Genomic DNA, 22,577 nt, shown 5'->3' with positions numbered 1-22,577 from the left:
GTAAAGGAGTGTGTCACGTGGCTGGAGATCCTCACTACTACACCTTTGATGGTGTGATGCACACCTACATGGGAACCTGCACTTACACTCTGGTGGAGGTACGTGGGAGTTTCACCTTGAAATTTCTATTTCAACTTGATAAACATCTGTTTGTGCATTCTGAAATAATAGGACACGTAAAAGCACGTTGTTTGAGTGTTTTTTCTGAATCCCATAGGTGTGTAACACCACCAAGGTAACGCCCTTCAAGATCGTGGCTAAAAATGAGGAGCGTGGTCAACCAGAGGCCTCCTATGTTCGCTCTGTCAAGGTCTACCTGCCTCACGACACTGTGGTGGAACTGCAGAAGAGCCGCAGAGTTCTGGTAAGGAACGGTGTTCTTTTTTAAATGTATAAATTATATTCGCCGCAGAAAACTACGGAAGCCCTGAGAAGCAAAAGACAAAAAAAACATTCTGTTGATCCATTTTCAGACTTAGAAAATTGATCACCAGAATGTTGTTTTCCTCTCAGGCCTTCTGTAGCAAAACACTAATGGTAGCCTAATGAAATGGTCAACGACTAACTGGTGTCTGTCTTGTCTTAGCTGAATGGACGGCGGGTGAGAACGCCAGTTTCCATAGACGTGGCCGGAGCCAAAGTGATAACCAGTGGATCCTACAGTCTGCTGGACACAAACTTTGGACTGCGCGTGAAGTTCGACGGCGTCCATCACCTGGAGATCACGGTTCCTGGAGAATACTTCAACAAGGTATGAAGACATAAGGCCCATCTTATTGTCCAAATGTCTCCACGTCAAGTCAGAAAACCAAAGAGCTTGAAATAACCCTGCTCGATTTACTCCTCTCCAGCTGTGCGGCATGTGCGGGAACTACAACCACAACTCCTCGGATGACAACCTGATGCCCAACAAGAAACCAGCCAAGGATGTGATTGAACTGGGCAACAGCTGGAAATCCGATGGGGACAGTGATCCTGGGTCAGTGGCTCACAGCCATCACACATGGTTTACTGTGATGATGTGGATAGTCTGAGCTCGGATATGATCAACATATGCATGTTGATTTTTTATACTTTTACGTTCTCCCCTCTAGCTGCCAGCCAGACACTCGTCCAGACGTGCACCCCGACTGCACTGCCGAGGAAGAGAAGCTGTACGAGGCTCAGTGTGCCGAGGTCATCCTCTCCGACCGCTTCAAGCCCTGCCACTCGCTGGTGCTCCCCGAGGCCTTCCTGGGTAACTGCATCTACGACATGTGCGAGTACGACGGCATGCAGGCGACGCTCTGCGACAACGTGGAGGCGTACGCTCAGGCCTGCCAGAGCGCCGGAGTCACCATCAGCTGGAGGAACAACACCTTCTGTCGTGAGTTCCGGCCACGCTCATCAACAGGCTAAATAAAAGATTGTTGTCGAGTGATCTTTTGATAATTGTCTTTCCCTCCCCTGCAGCCTTGCCCTGCCCTACCAACAGTCACTACTCAGACTGCACCGCCCCCTGCCCCCCCACCTGCTCCGACCTCTTCCCCATCTTCTGCCACCTCCCGCCGACGGCCTGCGTGGAGGGCTGCCAGTGTGATGCCGGCTACGTCCTCAGTGACAACAACTGTGTTCCTCTGGATAAATGTGGCTGCCTGGACTCAGACTCAGAGTACCATGATGTGAGTGGAGCCGAGTGCGCCTAAACAGGATGTGGTGTCATAGAACACTTTCTACTTTTGTCTAATTTATTTCTTATCTTGGACAACTTTGGGGTCCTTGTGGTCATGGTGGTCCCCGACATTTTGTCCGTTCAGTAATCCCTCCATGCTTGGCAATTAAAGTAAAGATTGTTACACGTTGCAATATATCTTTGTGTTTCTAAATGTAAACAAGTCTGTTCTGTGTGTGTGTGTGTGTGTGTGTGTGTGTGTGTGTGTATGTGTGGGTGTGTGTGTGTGTGTGTAGGTGGGAGACTCGTGGCTGACAGATAAATGTACTGGTTTATGTACCTGCAACCTCGGTGGCAAAATCACGTGTAAGGACCACAGCTGTAATTCCAACTCAGTGTGTGGCCTGGACAAATATGGAGACGTCTACTGCAAACCCACCAGTGAGTCACTCTGACTGGCTTCCCCTGTGATACCCCAACATGTTGTAGCTATGCAGTGGACGTTTTGAAGACTTTTAAACATAAAAAAAATGTAAGTATCGTTTAAATCATAACCCGTTTTGACCGTTTCATTTACATCATCCTCTAGAGTTCGACAAGTGCAGCGTCTCTGGGGATCCTCACCACCGAACCTTCGATGGTTTCACCCATCACTTCCAGGGCCCCTACACCTATGTCCTGACTCAGGGCCACAACCTGCAGAACTCCCTGTCGCCCCTCGTGGTGCGGGGAAAAAACATCAGACGCGGGGGGAACAGGAGGGTGTCGTTCCTGGACCAGATGTACGTTGACGTTTACGGCGTCAATGTCCGCTTCCTGCAGAAGAAGAACATCCTGGTCAGTAGTTTGTCTTTGTCTTATTAAAGCCTCTTTCTTTGTTGCTTGCGTTAAAAAGCAAACAGTGAAATTATACGGTATCCCTTCTAGGTGAACGGAGAGCGTGTTGCACCTCCTCTCATTCCAGTTGATGGTTTGACCATCACGATGAACTCCAGGCAGGTCCAGCTCACCACCGACTTCGGACTCACTGTACGCTTCGATGGCAAAAGTCGCGGAGGTAAGCGAAGACGAAACCTCGGCCCTCGCTAACTGACTTTGGCTCGTTTGTGAATCCATTCACCCCCCGCCCCCCTCATCCATCTCTCTGTTTGTGTATCAGAGATCATACTGCCCAGCACCTATAAGAACTCTGTCAGGGGGCTGTGTGGAAACTACGACGGCATCACCAGAAATGAGTACATGACGCCGGATGGAATCGTGGTCAGGAACCTGAACACGTTCGGAGAGAGCTGGAGGGTCAGTGACCGACAGGCGGATGCACTAAAGATCTTCAACCTTCCTCACACTGCCCACGCTCACAGGTAGGTCCACTACCAGGGCCCCTGCTGTAGCAGGAAACACATGTTCTATGGATTTTACAAATAGTCGGGTTCATGAGCATAGAGATTCTATTTATTGACCCATTTTCGGAAGAGATAGTAATGGAGATAATAAATATTAAGTAGAAAAATACTTAATTTTTAAATTGTTTTAAAATGAACAATAATAACAATAATGATGATAATAACGATAATAATTATTAAATATGAATAAAGAGATACAAAATATGAAAATATAAATAACTAAAAATAACTAGAAATAACAGAGAGATAGCAATAGTGATATTAAATATAAGTAAAATCACTGAATTAAGAAAATAAGTTTAAAGAAAATGAATAAATATCTAAATAAAGACAAATTAAAAGTAAAAATTTACTTTAAAATGTAAGACAAAGCAGTAAAGGATAGTAGACAGGATTGACAATTCCATACTTTTACCGCTGTCCTTATTTATGATTTATTATTATGACACATGAGCAAGTTCCACTCACTAAAGAAGGCTGTAAAAATAATAATAATAAGAACTTTATTTTTTAATATTTTACCACAGGTGAGGGTCTTTATGTTGGGGGCTTGAATATCCACAGCAATATTAAGTGTTATGTTAGTGTTAGAGATATCTTGTCATGGACCAAAGTGTAGGTCAAATGGATATCGTGGTGGAAGAGGAAGGGTCAGAAGATTCCCACAATCTCTGGCAATCATAATCTCTTGACTTAAGGGTTCATGGTAATCTGGTATGCAGTCATTGAGAATGTTAAGACAGCAGCTTTAATCCTTTCTATTTCCTCCGTCCTCTCCATCCTTTCTGTCTGTTCCATCTGTCTCCAGGCGAGAGGTGGAGACCGATCCAGATTCAGGATTTGAGACGTCGGGCTGCTCTCAGTCTCAGCTCAATGACTACAACAGCGTGGCTCAGTGTGGAGCGCTGTCTGACTCCAAGGGGCCGTTTGCTTCCTGCCATGCTACCCTGCCGCCTAAAACCTACCAGGAGTGAGTAGTCCGTGTGTGTGTGTGTGTGTGTGTGTGTGTGTGTGTGTGTGTGTGTGTGTGCGTGAGTGCATTGAAACTGTCCTCTGGAGAGAGTTATATTGCAGTTTAAATTGGTACACAACACATGATACACTTCACGTCCTTCCTTCAAATTGTAATCTGACTGTTGTGTGTGTTTGTCCCTCAGTGACTGTGTGTTTGACCTGTGTGCTGAGGATGGCAGTGCGGAGCTGCGTTGTGCTAGTTATGAAGCGTACGCTGCCACCTGTCAGGAGGCCGGAGTCAAGCTGGGACCCTGGCGGCAGCAGCTGGACTGTGGTAAGATGCTGAACAATGCAAAGAGTTTCACTGCATTCACATCATGTGGGAATAACGACGGTGGAGTGATTCTTGGAGGACTATGGAGGCCCACAGGGCACTTTATTAAAATGATGAACTTGAAAATGAAAATGTCATTCCACAATGGCGTTATAATCTTCCACATATGAATGTGTTATTTAGGTAAAAGTTAAATGTCAAACAGCTTTTCCATTTTCAATTTATTTTGGTCACAATAATATTACTTTGATAAAAATAAGCCACAGCTCAAGCAAGTTTAAAAAAAAAAAAATAATACAAAAATGAATGAAAGCCAATGGAGGTCTGAAAGCATCCACATTTCTAAAACACAGTACCACGATTTGTGAAGTGGTTTGTTGTAATGTGTGTGAAGTATACAAAAACACACAAAACTAGCTTGTTGAAATTACCCGAACTGTAAAAGTCCAAGTGAAACCGCCAATACCCATATGAGACAGGGTTGTTACCATAGATTGTGTATAAGAAGTGGACATAGTCATCGTGATGTCACTCACTGGTTTGTGGACTGTCGTTTTGAAGCCTTGAGTACAACGGTTTGGCTGTCGCCATCTTGGATTACAGCCGTCACCATGTTTTTTTGCAACCAATGAATGGCCATAATGACCATAATTCACTAAATGAACATCATGCTGTATTGAAGACGACTTGGAACTAGAGCTTGAGACCATAAACTCATGTTCACAATGTTTAATGAGGTAATAAATCAAGTGAGAAGTAGACTTCTGATGGTCAGTAGAGAGAATGCCAGTTTTAAGACACTTCCTAATTGGCTTCACCTGGTTGTGACTTCTTTCTCTCTTTCTCTCTCTCTCTTCCAGTCCTGTCCTGTGGTGCAAACAGCACCTACTCCTCCTGCATGTCACCTTGCCCCGCCTCCTGCGCCGACCTGGCGGCCCCCTCAGAGTGCGACGCCACCTCCTGCATGGAGGGCTGCCAGTGTGCGGCGGGCTTCGTCATGAGCGAGGGCATCTGCGTGCCATACCCGCAGTGTGGCTGCACCTTCCTCAACAGATATTACACCGTAAGAGGCCTTCTGGAGTTACAGCAGTGGCTGTGTGTGTGTGTGTGTGTGTGTGTGTGTGTGTGTGTGTGTGTGTGTCATTGTGTGATGATCTCTTTCAACCCTCCACCTCACCTCTGTCCCTCCATTTCCCGCAGCTGAAGGAGAGGTTCGTGACTGAGGACTGTTCCCAGGCGTGTGAGTGCACCAGCACTGGCGCCGTGTGCCAGCCCAAGACCTGCCAGGGCGGTTTCGTCTGCACCATCTACGACTTCACACGGGACTGCTACAGAGGTGTGTGTTTGTGCTTCCGTGGAAATAAAATTCATTCATCATCCGCTCAATATCATTTCAGTGTAAACCCCATGGACTCAGCCCATATTTAGCCACCATGCAAGTCCTTCTCATGAACAACTAAAGAGGAATTATGGCAAAATCTGTGACGTTTTTGTTTTTTTAAATGTACACTTTTGCAAATTTTTCCAGGTGAAACATTTCCTCATAGCACACAAAAGTATCAATTATTTATACTGATAACACACAAGATCAAAACCGTCAAAAAACGTAATATTGTCTTGTGTGTTGCAGCGAGTCCCTGCCTCAGCTCCCCCTGTCTGAACGGAGGCCAATGTGATGAGGTCAGCAACAACACGTACAGCTGTCAGTGTGAGGAGGGCTTCGAGGGAACGAACTGCGAGGTGGAGATAACACACACCGGAGGAGGACTGGGTATGTCTGTTTCACTCATCAGGGTCAAACTATGATATTTACCTCAGACTTCTGCTGCATTGTTAAAAAAAACATAAGGTCATGCCATCCAAAGATTCTGACGTCATGATTAGATTTCATTGGCTTTTATCTTTTCTTGATGGAAAAAGAAAAATGAAGAGTGAAAGTTTCGGTTTAAAGTAATTGTTGTTCGTTACAGAAACCAAGTGGATCATCCTGATAGCGGTGTTGGTCACAGTTGTGGTCGTCATCATTGTGACCGCCGTCGCGTGCACTTGTCGACGAAAAGCCAAGTGAGTCCCAGCTGATTGTGTTCTGTGCAAATATCAAAGCATTTGTGTGTGAGAGGACGTGTACGCAGGAGGGTTAGGGCTACATGTGGAGAACAAAGATTGAGTTCTGTGAATAAATCGAAGGTCCATATTTTGAGTTTGTCAGAATATTTTCTTTTTAATTATTCTTACAACTTCGGCATTAATCTCACAATTCCGATTTCAAGAAAGAATTGTGATTATGAAGAATTTTGAGAATAAAGTCAGAATTTTGGAAATAAAATTTAAATTCTGAGAATAAAGTCAGATTTCTGAGTTTAATATCAATTCTGATTTCAAGTCAGTATTTTGAGAATAAAGTCAGTATTTTGAGAATAAAGTGCGTGTGTGTGTGTGTGTGCGTGTGTGTGTGTGTGTGTGTGTGTGTGTGTGTGTGTGTGTGTGTGTGTTTGTGGGTCATGACTGCTGACCGACACGTCCCAGCCGCTGTCCTCTGCTAAACAGAAACAGAATCCCCTCTCATCAAGGCCCAGATAAAAGTGTCATTTTCATTGCAGGTCACAAGTTTATGTAATTCAGAAGCAGCAGTCATCTCACAGTGGGTGAGAGAAAATGACAGTGTCATCACCTTTTTGTTGGCGGGCATTTCTGGGAGCATGCTGTATCAGCACGAAGGGGAGGGTTCCCTGACTGCTTTCACTCTACCTTCGCTATCTAAAACCACTGCACTCTCTCCTGCTCGCACCATGACTCATCAATCCCGTGCATTTTGACGTTCCTCACCTCGGTTCTTTCTGTCCGCAGGAATCACAAGGGGGAGGAGAGAAAGCTCAGCATGAAATCCATAAGTAAGAACTGTCATCATTGTTCATGGAGAATTAAGAAACAGGAATAATACTCAAACAGATCGCTGATCTCGGGACTGCATGTAAAAATAGACAACAACATTTGAGTGTGACAACTCTGACCCCATAGTAATAGACTGAGCTAATAGCATTAGAGGCTGGCTCGTATATTTGCAGGAGGATATCATGCGCTACAGAAATGTATTAAAGGCTGCATTGACCCCTTTGCATCCTAATTCAATTTCATTCTCATTTACTTTTCATATTGATTTAATTTTCAGCGTTATGGTTGAGTTTGTCCTTTGTTTCAACTGTTACTACACGGCCCCAGTTGACTCTTTAACAGCCATATAATAGGAGAAATTGTCCAAAAAAATATAATGTGTATGTTTGTAGCTAAATGTATTTGTATTACTTTAAAAATCCGTAATCTCCTAATAATAATCTGAATGTCTGCAGACAGATTCAACTGTCAAATTCTCCCTGATGATGATCATTTTCTCTAATATTTATCCCTTCTTTCTCTTACAGCTGTTCCATATACAAACATAGAGCACCAAAGAAAGGACAAAGTGACTACTATGTGATGACAAACTGTAGCCTGAATGTAACGCCTGCAAAGCGACCCGTCTGTCCTGAGGCTTCTTCAGCCTCCTGAGAAGAATAAAACTCCGTCAGAAATGAAGGAAGTCTTGTGAGAGTTGTGAAAATTATTGTTCATATGCCCATGTTTTGCTTTCTTAACTTATGCTTTTTAATATGTAATTTTAGTCCAATGTGCATGTTAAATGAACAGAAAAGTGGAAATCTGTGTGTGTGGGTGTGTGTATTTATGGAATGAAATGAATAAAAAAAAAAGAGAAAATGTATGTTTGTCTTTGTTAAAAATTGGTTTCATTCATACAGATTATAGGGATTTTTTTTATCATGTATCCATATTCTGCATCTGGTTTATTTTATACTTAGTTTCATTCTTTACTGGACTTCCTCTGAAATCCAATGAGAGCTCACACAACCATCACTGGTCTGTAGAGAGACAGTTCTTTCCCATAGAACACATTAAATAGCTGCCGTCATAGCAAGTAAGACGAGTTTACAAAGTAGAGGCCAGTTAACCTTCACTCTGACATCCTGAGAGGACAAAAATGTCTTCGTCAAAAAACTGCCATAAAATTATGAATTTTACTGAGGTAATTCTTTTAATCAACATCAGTCCTCATCATAACTAACAAAAAAAAACATATTTTCAGAATTCTAACACTTTCAAAAATAATTATCCTAAATGCTATGGGACTTTTTTATTTTTCCACAGTCCAGAATATGACTGATTAGAAACAACATTGCACATTGCATTTCAATTTCTTGTGCAGGGTCAGAATTGAAAAACGATTCATAAAAATACTCGCACTTCTTACCTTTGAGGACAGAAATGTCCCCCAAAGTGCTATAAAACATGTCTTTTTATACTTCTACAGACTTAAATGTTTTAACCTTCTGGTACCGAGCCCTATTTTTAGCCCTCTGCTCAAAAATTGCATACCCATACTCAAGAGAGTCCCCAGCTCTAACTACAAGGTCTATTTTAATAATTTTGATGCTAGAATACTGGTAACACTTGTGAGATGTGTTGAATTGTGTAAATATTGTGTATGTGTTACTGGTTAATAACTGATACACTTATGGCACAGCTGAAATAGAAAAATTTCTAGGTTCGCCTGAAAAAAAACACTTGTATTGAACTTTTTTTTTAAAAATAATGCAGCTGCAAGCCTAAAAATACACCACAGACATAGTACAACACGTTTTACATGTCCCCACAACATATTTTACTTTGATTGAGTGAAGCAGGCCAGCATAAATGGTCATAAAAATCAAAATTTTGATTTTCGGAACCAGCTGTTGCATTGCTGTATACTAATTTTATATACTATATAACTAAATATTAACTATATATTCACTTTTATTATCACTAAGAGTGTTCAATAATCCTAATTAATCAGTTTGACACCATTTTGAATAATTTTGAGCAGTTATGATGTGTCATATCTGTCATTCATAACAATAAATGGCTCATAATGTGTGTCTATGTGACCCTGGTAAGGCCGATTGTGTGAGAGCTTTTTAGATGTGGGATAGTCCAACGGGAGCCATGCGGGGGTGTTTGGTCGTATCCGGGTCTGTTTACTGACTAAAAATCGCAAAATGCAGGGCGAACCCCCCTCTCTACATGGATTGCTCCACCCCACAGAATCGTCTGCCATTTTGTGACTCATTCCGCCAGCGCATTGATCTCACTCACAGACATGCAGCAGAACATGGCGGGCAGAGCTGTGCAGAAATCGGCTGGAATAAATCCGTTTTTCATCGCCAAAACGTAAGTTTTTTTACCCAATTTTTTTTCTCGTGACCTGCGGCTGATGTTGGCATGCATACCCATAACTTTTGAACGGTTTGAAAGAGAGTAATTTGGACGCCACTGTGCGTTTCCGGGTCGAATCGTGCCCCTCCTGCATGTGTTCATCCGCCATGTGCGATCCTGCTCCGTGATGAGAGAGCCATAGAGTGAGCATAGGTCGTCGATTTTTGGCCAAAATTGTGGCAAATCTTCTAGATATGTTCCAGATATGATATTAGTTCATGTATAATTGTGTTTGCAGTGTTTACAATGGCTGGTATGATGATGTTGCTCGGACTTTTCCCATTAATTCGATATTTAATATGTCTGGAGCAATAATCATATTTCTTTATGAAAAATGCTTTCTACGACACGCTGAATGCTACACACTCTAAAACAGCCCCCCGTGGGGGGCTCTCGGGTCCAACGGGTTTTAAACAATTCTGTCATTGAATCCTTGTGTGTTTGTTTACATAATGCCAGTTGTTTTTTATTAAAACAAAACAACGCAAACATGTAATAATTTGTCATACACTGAATGCTAGGGTTTTTTCATATCTTTTTTCAAAGTCTGCGATATGTCAATGATTAGCAACAACATTGATTCTATGCTGTTACTCTGTGGTAAGCAGAAACGTGGTCTTAATGGGTTTTATGACTAGTTTTGTCCTTAAGGGTCAGAGTGTCTGTATATTGTAGACTCATTATCAGAGCTGAGGTTGACCGTCCAAACCTCACACCAAAACGTATGCCATATACATTAACACAGCCAAAATAATCAAAACATTGAAAATCAAAAACGAGGCATAAGCACAAGGGTTAAAGGGCCGGTAACACATACTGTGAGACATTAAAGCGGATCAGTGTTCAAAATACAATTTGAATAAAAGTCTTAATATCAAAATATACTTAAAGAACTGAATGTACAAGTACTCATTGCGCAGAATGGTACATTTTTTAATAATGTAAATTATATGATTGATTATAATCATTAATGGAATAATATAAGTATCACATTAATGTTGCAGCTGGTAAAGGTGGAACTAATTTGAATTACTTTACATTCTGCTGGGTAGCTTCATTTATGTGTCGATACATTTCTGTATTAATATGAAACTAAATTAACAGAATTTATCAAATAAATATAGTTCAGTAAAAAGCACAATATCTACCTCTGAGATGTAGTGGAGCAAAAGCATAGAGGAGCAGAAAATACAAATACTCAAGTACTTCAATACATACTTGAGTAAACATACTTTCACCACTGATTGACTGATTGAACCTCTGTGGCTGTTGGGCTGTTATGTGTACCAGGTGATTCCTTTCTGTTAATATTTGTAAAAATGGTGATGAAAGATGTTTTGTAATACACTCAGACTCATCAAATAGCCAACATACTTGTGAAACTAATGACTTTGAATCAGCAACAACATACTAATAAATATCAAACAGACCAACACATCACCCAGGAACACTTTATTTGCCATCAAAGTGGGCAGAAAACCGGGAGACTCCAGACATGTTACACAACAATAAGCTTCCTCGCACACTGACTGTGTGTGGCTCCCCGACGGCTCGAATGTTTGAAAGGAGGTTCCACACCGAGGAACGGAATAAAAGGCACATTCAGACGAAGAACAGCAGCAGCTGTGTTCAGCCAGACTCAGTAGAAGGCGACTCATTCTGCTATTACAGATCTAGTGTACAAAAACAAGTCGCACTTGTTCAATTCCACACATTTATTCCAGCAATTCAAGATTTTGATGTTCAGTGTCACTATAAACATACAGGGGTCAAAATATGTCTGTAATGTGTCGTTGCTGTAACACTGGGACGGCACCATATGGACATTCACCGGAAAAAAAAAATTACAAAGATATCCGCCGAGTTACAGACGTCTCTTTCCCAATATGACTCAATGGGAAAACGTCATGTTGGTCCACATGGCGTCACATGACCTGGACGTTGTAATTCTACCGTTTGGCCGCCGTGTCAAATTTGCTTCAAAGTCCAGCGCTCTTCCTGAGAAGATCCTATGACTTTATATTGACCCCTTGACCTTTTGTCCGGGACATTTCTCAACAGTCAAAGAATTCAAGTTTCCAATAGTACATGAATATTTACTCTTCTGTCAGTTTTCCAGTCATTGAGATTTAACACTTCTTTCAAGGAACTTAATCTGGAAATGAACAAATAAATAAACTCAAAGAACAAAAAACATATTTGACATAGTTCTATCCTGGAAACACCCTAAGAAATGAATCATTCTGTTGTAATCATCAGTCTTATTTAAAAGCTTTAATGGCTCCTCAATGAAATGAAATGAACGTGGATTTCAGAAATGTAAAAGAACGTGAATGTAAACACAGAGCGCCGGCTCTAAGCAGCATTAATCCGATAACAAGCTCTCATAGCAGATGAACCCTGTTTCCACCGCAGACATGAGATGTGAGATGAGGCTCACAATATTCATTATACACGCCACATTGTTCTGGTATAAATTCAGGACAACGCTGTGAAGGGTTGTCGGACCGTGGAGTGTATACGAGGGGTCTAATAAAAGACAAAAACATCAACTTAAAACCTGAACATTAACAATAAATAGACATCATTAAGACGAGTACATTTAGAAATATTGAGCCAGTGTAAAGACTACCGGAATGGGATCACGCTCATTCAAATGTTATCCTCTGAAAATAGACACATTTTGTAAACTTTAAGCTATTAATATTCATTGTAATTACTAACACATTTCCCTCACAAGCAAATAAGTAGAAGCCCGAACTGTTCCGGATTGACAGATTATTGACAATGAAACCTAAAAGCTGGTACTTGTTGAGAGGATTATATAAATTTTACATCTGTATGTTAAAGCGCAGAAATAATTTTAAAACATGTTTAGCTTAGCTTAGCACAAACACTGGAAGCAAGGCGGGAACTGCTAGCCTAGCCTCTGTCTTCGTGACATGTTGTATCATGTTTATTGAATAGCTGTAGCAGTTAAGGTTGGAACTAAAAAGTGTTAAATTAGTATCACTATGAATATCACAGTTAATGTGAATTAAGGATGAACCTTGCTCACCAAGCTGGCAAGGTGGCATTAGCGTTAGCTGTTATGTTTGCTATGCTAACGGTACCCACTTTTCTTCTTTGGGACGGTTACGAGTTCTGTGTTTTCAGAGACCGCTAGGCCCGCAGTTTTCTCTAATCTAACGGATGGTTTGAAGCGTACTTCACAAAATGTTGGACAGTTACCAAGAAAATACAAACTACTGTCTCCACCCAGCTTTAGCTGTGCTCCCAGGCCTGGCACAACCGGACAATCTGGGGTTTCCTGAGTACACCCTACATAAACCTTAACTATAAATATCAACAAAAGCACAAAGACATAAGAAGACTATGAAAATAACCCACTGAGTAAAAAGGAATAGGCTAAAGGGAAGTGTAAGAACAAGAATTGAAATAATGAACCAATGAAATGAAGACTTGTTGTGGCCAGCAGCATCGCTCCATCACCTTCCTCTCTCCTCCTCCTCTCTGACCAATCACCGATCCTCTCTGCTCCTCCGTCCATCTCTTCATCCACCATCTTGTCGTCTTTAGGCAGAGGATCAGGCTCTGGCGGCTAAACAGATGGACCAAACACTGTGCGTCTTCAGTCAAAGCTTTCCTCTCCAGGTCATCTGAGAAGCAGTTTTCAGTTTTCTGTCCAGGAGTCACGAGCAACATGCGTTTCTGAAACATATCCACATGAGTCCGAACATGGTGCGAGTGTAAGTTTAACTCATTCAGACGCCTGCAGCTGCTTGGTTGGCTTTTAAACAGTCCCAATATGAACAAAAGCCGATTTCACACAAATGATTTCCAGCATAACTGATTGTTTTTCGCATGTATGAGTAAGAGGGAACTGCTTGTTCATTGTCACACAAATTTGACCAATGGCGTATAGGGCTGCGTATCTTTGGGAATGTTTCAATGCTAGAGGCGATAGGACACCTTAGTCCCATCGCCTCGTCTTAGTTTACAAGACCCTTGAGTTTCTGAATTGGCATTGCTTTTTAAGCTCCATCCCGTTTCTCCTTATGGAAATGTTTTGGTCCATTGCAGCACGTTTAGGTATGTACTATACTACTTATTAAGGTTTCATACATATAATCCAGATCCTTAAATAAGATGAAACCTGGTTTTACAGAAGCTTAACCAATATCAACGCACTCCTCCATAGTTTGACTCGACTCACGAAATGTAAAGAAATACCACTGTAATTGTATATTTGTAACGGAGAGCTCATAATACGATTTAAAAGCGTTAAAGCTGTTTTCTTACCTGCCGTGAGCCTCTTGGATTGGTTCCAGCACTAACACCTTACACTCTCTCTTGGCTATTTTGTCCAGTGAGATGAGGGCGTGGTCGGGGGGCGGGGGCAGGCCTCTGCCAATCCGAGGTCCTACGGGAGGGGTGGCAGCCCTGTGCACCATCACGCTACCTGACCTGGAGCCAGCGGATATTAAGACAAGAAAGTGTAGGTCTGTCTGTAAATGTCTGCATAATGTTTGTGTCGTAACATCATTTACACAAACACGGCTGGCGGACATCCTGCGTACCTGACGTGGTTTGACCTGGACGGCTGCTGGTGGGAGAAGCTCTGAGATCGGCCCAGGCCATGTCTGTCCAGCAGCTCTCGGGCTGCGGGGCCGGATGATGATGATGACGATGGAGAGTTCCTCATCGGGGACAGAGGATCCACGGGGGTAGTGGACACCGAGGTCGTGAACTGGAGCTTCAGTTTCATGTGCTGGCTCAACTACAGTGGTGGAGGATAGGCGAGACGGGAGAGTCACTGTGTTTATTTTTGTCAGTTAACTGATTATCGTTTGAATTCATCGGAAGAACCACGCAGTACCTCAAAGAGTCCAGTCCTGAGGATCTGGAAGGCCACGGTGAAGGAGAGGGTGGAGCCCTTCCTACACTGTCCCAGGTTGTTGAGGGGAGACTGGCACACCACTGCCGGGTGGGCCCTGTGATGCTGCTGGCCTCCTCTCTCAGCTGATGAACGGATGGATGGATGGAGATAGGGAACAGGTGGTGGGGGAGAGGAGGGAGAAAGAAAGTGGAAGTAGATTAAGATAGGAAACCGGATGAGTCAAAGGAAGCTCTGCTACTTTTCACGAACACTTGCTGAGTCATCGGCAGTCTGTTCATGCCACACTATAGAGAGGAAAAGCCCCACCCCTTCCGGTGGACCAGTCGTCAACAGCGAGAAACAATTAACTTTTTGATCCTGTTTGAATTTTGCGATGAATTGCATTGTTTGTTAATGTAAAAGACAATTTAGCATATCAAGAAAGTTGCGTTTTGTTGTAAGACTGTCGAAGTATAAGATACGTAATTAGAAAGACGACACACCCAACGTAGCAAATATGACGTCTCTCTCAGAAGCTACGATGCCTGTGTGTTTCATACGGGGATGTATTCACACCGGGTCTCGATCGTTCTTTCGCGTCCCGGGTGATAAAAAGAGTTGCTGGATAAAACACATCAGGTAAGAAAACGTTACATTTGTACATGGATATAGCTAAGTTAGCTAGCTAGCTAGCAAGCTAAGGTAACAGTCGTGTTGGCTACTCACACTGCGTGAGAAGAGAGATCGGTTCCACACAAACTAAAAAATACCACAACAATTCTACGACAGACTTTATTTTTACGTGCAAAATTATCTTTTAAATTGAAAAGAAAATCCTATGTGTGACTCATGGCAGAATTGAGACGGGATACAAAAAAATATTTGTTTCTCACCATTGACTACCGTACATATTTCTTTCCAAAATTAAGGTCCCATGGGCGAAACCGGAAGGGGCGTGGCTTCACCTCTCTATAGAAAGGAGGGGGTGTAGCAGAGCCAGCCCTAGGTATAGGTGGTGTAGCTGATTTGCTAGGGGTGGCATCCTTCCATTAGGGCAGCACAAATGAGGGGGGAAAAAAAAATCTAAATTCAACACTATTCACCACACAAAAAAACACAATGATTGGTGTTGCAAAGGGCACCAGCTAAAATCTCGCCTAGGGCACCAAAACGCTCAGGGGTCTGGGTAGTTTCTCTGTCATGGGTCGAAACATGGATCTAGTGCCCACCCACACAGATATTAGATCTGTTTGAACACTGTGCGTCACTGTACTGTTGGATTTCATCATCGCTGCTTTCACCCTGACACACCTGGACATCAACCCGGCCATGCAGACAGCGTGTCGCTCCCCAGTTATAATGGATCTCACGTGCCTTGGATTATTACACTATTTGTGAATTAAACGGTCATCTCAAGTCCCAACTAAAGGGATGAGACGAGAGAGAAATCCCTATACTCAAGAGGCTGTACAGGTTTGATTAAAGTCAGTCATCACCAATCATCTCTGTTGATTTGGATTACTAGTTTTGGTTCCTTTTGCAAAGTATGAAACAACATATACAGTATCAAAAAAATGACAGTGAAGCTTGGAGTACTACCAAATCTACGTATATCAAGCAGCAACCTCCGGTGCTGGAAAATGACACGGAAGTGCCAAAAACTACAGTTCCTAGAATAACCACTATAGGATTGAACTGACGTACTTACTGTAAGTGATCGGATCACCCAAGATGCCAGGTGTTAACAGGGCCATGGTGTTGATCTAAGATTAACTGTATAAGAGCTCCTGTTTTTTTAAAGCACAATACATGATGGCGTCATTTTTTGACTCTCAATCATATTTTCTGATGATGTCGTCGCACATTTTGTGCCGGAGAGTGACACAAAATCACTCAATCCCAAGAAAATGTAATGAGCTGAATTGTTTCTGCACAGTAAAACTAAAAAAGCTGGCTGGGACCATGTGACGGTAAAGTCTGCTACTCACCATCCAAATTCCAGACCAGACGGACGGCCAGGAAGTCCTGCAAGTTGTTGAGCAGGGTGTATTTCACCCAGAAGTGCTCCAGAGGCCTGACCGCGCGGGGACAGGAAGCGGTCATCACCAGCAGAGGACGGTCCAAGCGGATACTGGGCAACAAGTAACAACTGGAGATGTATCTGGAGGGAGAGCAAAAAAAAAAAAGAGTTTTAATGTTCCTGTAATAGACGCGTTTCACAGCAGACATTTTGACTGGTCACAGCAGGAAAAGCACAGGTGGAACAAATACTGTTAATAGCATTTTGTTTTGAATCACTTCCACTTGTACATTTCCTGCTCAGACATCTACAAATGACCATTCTCCTACATTCCAAATGTTGGACAGAAGAGGAGCAGTTACCTTGTTAAAGGCAGTGTTGGAGTGTACCACTGTAACACGGCCACCAACTGGACTTCCAAACCCTACAGACACACATATATGTACGATAAATGTATTAGGACACATGATTAACTAAATCTAACAAAAACACATCAGACACACTGTCATCAACATGATCACACACACTCCCACATACACCGTCCTGCTGACACAAGTACTCACTAAAGCACAAAATGTGGATTGAAAAACAATAACCAGCCTTTTTTAAATGAAACTATACATTGGTCAGCTGTTTTTAAAGAGCTGACAAATGAAAGTCAGAAATTGTCAACAGAGAGACTAACAAACTGTTGGTCCGTTATCCTTAACATATATAAATAAGGCATTCTAGTTTGAAAACACTTTTGAACTCTCAGTTAGGGGTTGAATTGGGATTTGTGAAGGGTAGGAGCCCTCGTGAAATGAGGCTGGGTGTTTGGGTACAGACCACCCTACAGATCATTCCCTGAGTAGAAAGTAGTTCCAGTGAAACCTGTAGACCATGTGTTCTGTAAATTGTCCAGAGCAACAACGGCACTGCTTCTTCTTTTTGTTTTGATGCTGAGCTACAAACTAAATTCCATTGACCGCTATTGTATTGATGACTTCTGGGAGACTAGAGATCTAACTGGCCAGACACCACGAGGAAGAAGCAAGGACCTTTTCATTTCATTTGATTTACTTTGGGGGAAGTTGGTTGAAGCAACCTTTAAGTTCATTTGAAGCATTGAGAAGTCACAAAAGACAATAATACACCACGCCAAATATCATCGACCTAAAACAAATGCCACACTGCCAGAGGCAGATTACTTATTATGTTCCGTTTTCATTATTAGGCCGATAATATGTTGCCTTCTTTTAATTTACTTAATTCCGTGCTTGCAGTAATGAATACTGCAAATATTATTGCATTTGAGCAGCAAAACTGAAACCTCCCTGTAATAATCCACTTGACACAGCAAAAAAAAAAAACGTGTGATTCTACTGAGGGAAAGAAAAATTTGGATTTTTGCCATAAAACACAAATCTACCAAGAGCTTATATGATGCTTAACTAATCCTGAGCATGGCCGCTTTGCTCTCAGTGATTTAACTGTATAAACTTAACTTAGGAAGCTATGGCCGCTGTGCAGCATCAGGTCGATCAGGTAAAACAAAAGGAGCCCGTATTCTACATTTGTTGGGTCAGTGTGAGACAGTCTGAAATGTATCAAGACAAAACCGGTCACACACACAACACAAACCCGCCATTAATGCCCTATGACTGGTTAAGTGATCGTTGAACTGAGGGAAGCGGCCTCCATGCTGTCTTCTCACCTCACTGGAGTCCTCCTCCTCTTTGTCTTGTAGCTGCAGCTGGAACAGGAAGTTGTGCTCCTCCAGGGCGCTGAGCGTGCTGGGTAAGCGCGACAACTCGCCGTCCATTCGATAGAACGACGCCACGGTGACCTCGGCTGATTGGTGGCTTTAGGGGGAAGTGGAAACGAAAGAAGTATTTGTTTGGAGACCAAACACACTTCCTGATTCGACCACATACAGTACGGTGAATTCTGTAGGACGGAACAACTCTGAATAAACAAGTCCGTCTTCATTCTGGTTGTTGTGGTGCGCTGCTCTAGCATGACAGGAGGCTACTGCAGAGCTAATGTGAGCATGCTAGCGTTTGCTAACTAGCTCTAAACACAGCTGAGGCTGATGGGAATGTCTTTTGGTCATAAACCAAAGTATTGAACACATTGAAACCCTCTATGATGTTTCTCTCCACCAGCCACACTGAGAACAAATACAACCAATGTCACCTGCTGTGGAGAAACAAAAGGTTGTGCAAATTATTAGCCAGAAAACAAAGCTTGTGATGCAATCAAATGGAAGATTGTACAGCTCAGAGTTTCCAGTCAGCCGCTCACATCTAATCTTCACCCGATAATACAAGATAGAGCCTCCAGTGAAAAGCAGACTGGGTTGCCCTCCAGCCCCCAATGACGCAACTAAATTCCTGGCTTACAGTTAGATAGCCCAATATCACAAATCACACATTTGCCTCAAGGAGCCTGTTCAGCAATCTGTACAGCATTCACCCTCTGTCCTTAGATTGTGTTAGATTCCTTATCATTCAGATAAGGACAAACTCCCTGCTTATGGACTGATGGTTTTATCTGAGAGTATACATTAAGAGCTTACCAGACATCGTCGACTACGAGAACGGAGCCGTCTGGCATCATGGGGAGGTAGGACGAGTTATAGTTAGGAAGGATCTTCACATCTCTGACACACAGCTCATCCTGAGAGCTGCAGTTCAACACTGAGGAGAGGCAAGAGGGGGAGGAGAGACATTGGCAAAACTCAAGGAGTGTATGTTTTAAGATCTGTGTGTGTGTGTGTGTGTGTGTGTGTGTGTGTGTGTGTGTGTGTGTGTGTGTGCTGATGGTCTACCTTTGAGGACAGTCAGGTGTTTCCCAGAGACGGCTATGTGCTGACATTGGACACTAGGAGGTGGAAGAACATTCAGGATGGTGCTGACTGGGAACAGAAACAGGACACAGACACAGCGGTTAAAACCCGGCACATCGCTACAGGTGTTAAAAACGTGGTAATTCTTAGATTAAAAGTGGTAAATTTATGAGTACAAACTCACAAATCTATGAGGAAAAAAAACGTATTATTATTATTATAAAGTCATACATTTGCATGGAAATAAATCTGAAAAGTGTTTCACATGGCTTCACTTTGCTAGGTTGAATCAACTCGTCACACCACAGGCGCCGCCACTCGCCGTGTGTCATGTCTGCCGTTGAGAGAAACGGAGAACGTGTACCCTGCGTCCTGAAGGTGCTGAGGTCCTTCCTGAAGGTGTGCATCGGGCTCCGGAGCTGCAGAAGAGACAGGTAGCCGTGTTCCCTCACCTCCACCTTCTCCTCCTCCTCCTGGCTCCACACGGTCACTACGATCTGGCAGCACAGAGGAGCAGAAAGTTTAGGCGATGTTTTTGTCTTCCTGATAGGTTACTCCAACATGGAAGGTTTCAAACAGGTCTGAAGTGCAACTTTACAGCCGAACACAACCAGAGACACCAGAGGAATAGTTACCACAAACGGAACATTGACAAACATGTGGTCCAACCCTGTGTTTGTATGCAGACGTGTCTGACCTTGGTTTTCAGTGTGTTGACCGGCAGCTTGTCCAAAGAGACGGTGAGACTGAAGATAACCTGGTCCTCCAGCACCAGAGGAGACTGCAGGAGGACAAGATGTTGAGAGATTAAAGACAGAGAGTTGGTTTTGGTGACGACATGTGGAATAAATTAGCAAACAAATGGTTGAGAAGAAAGTCTAACAGGGCTTTAACGCGTCTGTAAGATGACTAAAAGAAGTGTCCAATTCCCATTCCAGTTTTCCAGAGTCAAAAGGTGACGTCTTCAAATGTCTTGTTTTGTCCGTGAAACAGTCCAAAGGATGTTTTTGTATAGAGATTTTGACAGAAAAGCAGCAAATCCTCACATACCCCAAACAAACTGCAACCATAGATTGTTTGACATGAATTAAAGCTGGGCGAAAAATCAAATATCATGATATTTTTAACAAATAACAATTTGTTCACTTCTTATATTGTATATAAGAAGTATATATATAAGAAGTGGACGTAATCATTGTGAAGTCACCCACTGGTTTGAATACAGCGGTTTTGAAGCCTTGAGATTGTCGAATTGGCCATCTTGAAATACAGCCATTGCCAGCTTGGCTTTTTACAACCAATGAACGGAAGTTATCATATTTGGACGGCGGGGGAGTGACGTAGGGACGCTGTATACGACTCTGGAAACGGCAGCAACCTGTCAATCACAGTAGCCCCGCCCTAAAGCATCCCCTGCTTTATGGGTCTATTTGAGTCTAAATGGACCATCATTTACTAAATGAACATCATGCTGTATTGAAGAAGACTTGAAACTAGAGATTGAGACTATAAACTCATGCTTACAATGTTTACTGAGGTAATAAATCAAGAGAGAAGTAGTCATTTTCTCATAGACTTCGCTACAATCTGACTTTGTTTGCAACCAGCGCACCTCCTATTAATCCACTATCAAAATTGTCGCCAATTAACTTTCTGTTGGTCAACTCGTAGTTCAGCTCTACTGTAAAGTTATATCATTATTATTCAGCATTTTAGTCATTTAGTCAGGAGAGCATTTTTAGAGCTGGTTTAAAGCCCCTGAAGACCTGACCGCACTGGTCTGGACACATCTGGAGCACAAGCATCACTGCACAGATCAGGCTGAACAGAGGCTGCTCAAATCAAACAGAAGAATGCAGGTGAGTGGAGATAGGAAGTGCATGAATGGCTGTGGTTTGGTTTCCCCTCACCTCCAGAAATAGATAAAGTTACTTCCTGTTACACTGAAGGCAGGTCAATACAATGAGAGGTGATGGCAGTGAGTTTAAAGGTTATCCAAAATGTCCTCCAAGTCATTTACAAGTCGTTGTTCACCTTTAATACAGATTTTAAATGGTAAATACAGTGAAGAGCACCCTTACCTAATATCTTAACCACTCGTACATTTTCCGTCTTACCTTCACCGGTTCCCTACCAGACTGTCGCCCACCACCGGCCGAGCTGTTGTGAATGAGATGCGGGCTGCACTGTGTGAAAGTCCTGCTGCTCTCCGGTGTTTCTCCTCCAGACTCTCCGGGCTCCTCTCCCTCCTCGCTGCTGGTGCTCTGGAGGTCCGGCTGGTACTCGCCGCCGGGTCTCTGTTCGCGGCTCTCGGCGACGCAAGCGCTCGCCAGAGCGGACAGAGAGCCCGCGAGCTCCTTCCAAGTTAAAACACCAGAGCTGTCATCCCTCCTCCCCGGTGTGTTCCAGGACCGCAGGACCAGCAGAAACTGGACGACCTCCCCGAGGTAGACGTGGTTTCGCCGCGGAAGAGTCGCGTAGTCCGCCGGGTCTGACAGACTCGATATCGGAGCGGCAGGGAAATACATGAAATACTCGCATTGTGATTCCATCACTGTAACGTAACTATGCTGTTTACCATCTGCTGCGGTGTAAACAGCACGAGGCTGAAGTGCCACGGTATGTTCATATATAATGAAAAATACCGTATGCCAGTTTTAAATAAAACTGTCTAGCTAAAACAGTCCAACACTTTTACTACCGTAAACAACAGGATTAAAGTAATCCCGAAGTCATTGATAGCCATCTTCGCCGTTGAGCTTCCGTAGCAATACAAACAAACAGGGCGGCTAATCGAAAACAGATCTTTTTCCAGACCACACTAATCAATCACCAGACGACAGAACACAGAGCCGAGCCGCAACTTTAACCAACAAAAGAACTGAGCACAGTGCAGATAGAGAAGCACAGTGAATGTAAAACACAACTAAACAATTAATAAACAAAAATACACCGATTAGATAAGACATCACAGATGAAAAAAGCTCGCAAATACAGTCATACTGGCTTTAAAGTAGCATTGTGACGCAAAACTATTTTCAGGGGATGTGTTGGGTTATTTGGGACACACAATTGCATTAGCCGGCCCCTACATTGTTTTCAACCATAGTTTAAACTGCTTGTTTTTCTTAACCATCAATATATGTCGAAAGTTGCTTGTTATTATGAAGCCATATCGAGATGTGCTTTTCCACTCTCC

At 42.9% G+C, this 22,577-nt stretch overlaps 2 protein-coding genes across 2 annotated transcripts in view; one reads left to right on the top strand and one right to left on the bottom strand.

Moving 5' to 3' along the window:
• The window catches only part of zanl (zonadhesin, like), a 53,523-nt gene extending 45,071 nt beyond the window's left edge, over positions 1 to 8,452 (top strand). The window contains exons 24-41 of the mRNA XM_031850974.1: positions 1 to 98; positions 218 to 364; positions 587 to 751; positions 852 to 979; positions 1,095 to 1,366; positions 1,453 to 1,661; positions 1,948 to 2,092; positions 2,241 to 2,488; positions 2,579 to 2,708; positions 2,811 to 3,012; positions 3,863 to 4,024; positions 4,212 to 4,342; positions 5,203 to 5,405; positions 5,543 to 5,678; positions 5,973 to 6,113; positions 6,313 to 6,406; positions 7,190 to 7,233; positions 7,762 to 8,452. Coding sequence (XP_031706834.1) covers positions 1 to 98; positions 218 to 364; positions 587 to 751; positions 852 to 979; positions 1,095 to 1,366; positions 1,453 to 1,661; positions 1,948 to 2,092; positions 2,241 to 2,488; positions 2,579 to 2,708; positions 2,811 to 3,012; positions 3,863 to 4,024; positions 4,212 to 4,342; positions 5,203 to 5,405; positions 5,543 to 5,678; positions 5,973 to 6,113; positions 6,313 to 6,406; positions 7,190 to 7,233; positions 7,762 to 7,817 — 2,711 coding nt within the window. The 3' untranslated portion in view covers positions 7,818 to 8,452. The remainder of the gene's footprint in view (positions 99 to 217; positions 365 to 586; positions 752 to 851; positions 980 to 1,094; positions 1,367 to 1,452; positions 1,662 to 1,947; positions 2,093 to 2,240; positions 2,489 to 2,578; positions 2,709 to 2,810; positions 3,013 to 3,862; positions 4,025 to 4,211; positions 4,343 to 5,202; positions 5,406 to 5,542; positions 5,679 to 5,972; positions 6,114 to 6,312; positions 6,407 to 7,189; positions 7,234 to 7,761) is intronic.
• A 2,634-nt stretch (positions 8,453 to 11,086) lies between these two features.
• Positions 11,087 to 22,154, bottom strand: trappc14 (trafficking protein particle complex subunit 14). The gene is made up of 12 exons (XM_031851478.1): positions 21,496 to 22,154; positions 20,076 to 20,159; positions 19,743 to 19,875; positions 19,361 to 19,447; positions 19,109 to 19,229; positions 18,245 to 18,392; positions 16,911 to 16,972; positions 16,517 to 16,689; positions 14,529 to 14,671; positions 14,230 to 14,429; positions 13,952 to 14,116; positions 11,087 to 13,360 (listed from the first exon to the last, which is right to left on the bottom strand). The coding sequence occupies exons 1-12, from the start codon at positions 21,928 to 21,930 to the stop codon at positions 13,342 to 13,344; spliced, it is 1,770 nt and encodes a 589-aa protein (XP_031707338.1). The 5' UTR covers positions 21,931 to 22,154; the 3' UTR covers positions 11,087 to 13,341.
• Positions 22,155 to 22,577: the final 423 nt, after the last annotated feature.

Source organism: Anarrhichthys ocellatus, unplaced genomic scaffold (assembly GCF_004355925.1).
Source record: "Anarrhichthys ocellatus isolate YVR2014 unplaced genomic scaffold, GSC_Weel_1.0 scaffold11, whole genome shotgun sequence".
Lineage (NCBI taxonomy): Eukaryota > Metazoa > Chordata > Actinopteri > Perciformes > Anarhichadidae > Anarrhichthys > Anarrhichthys ocellatus.
The sequence above is the reverse complement of the archived record's forward strand: the minus strand, read 5'-3'. Positions and strand labels throughout refer to the sequence as shown.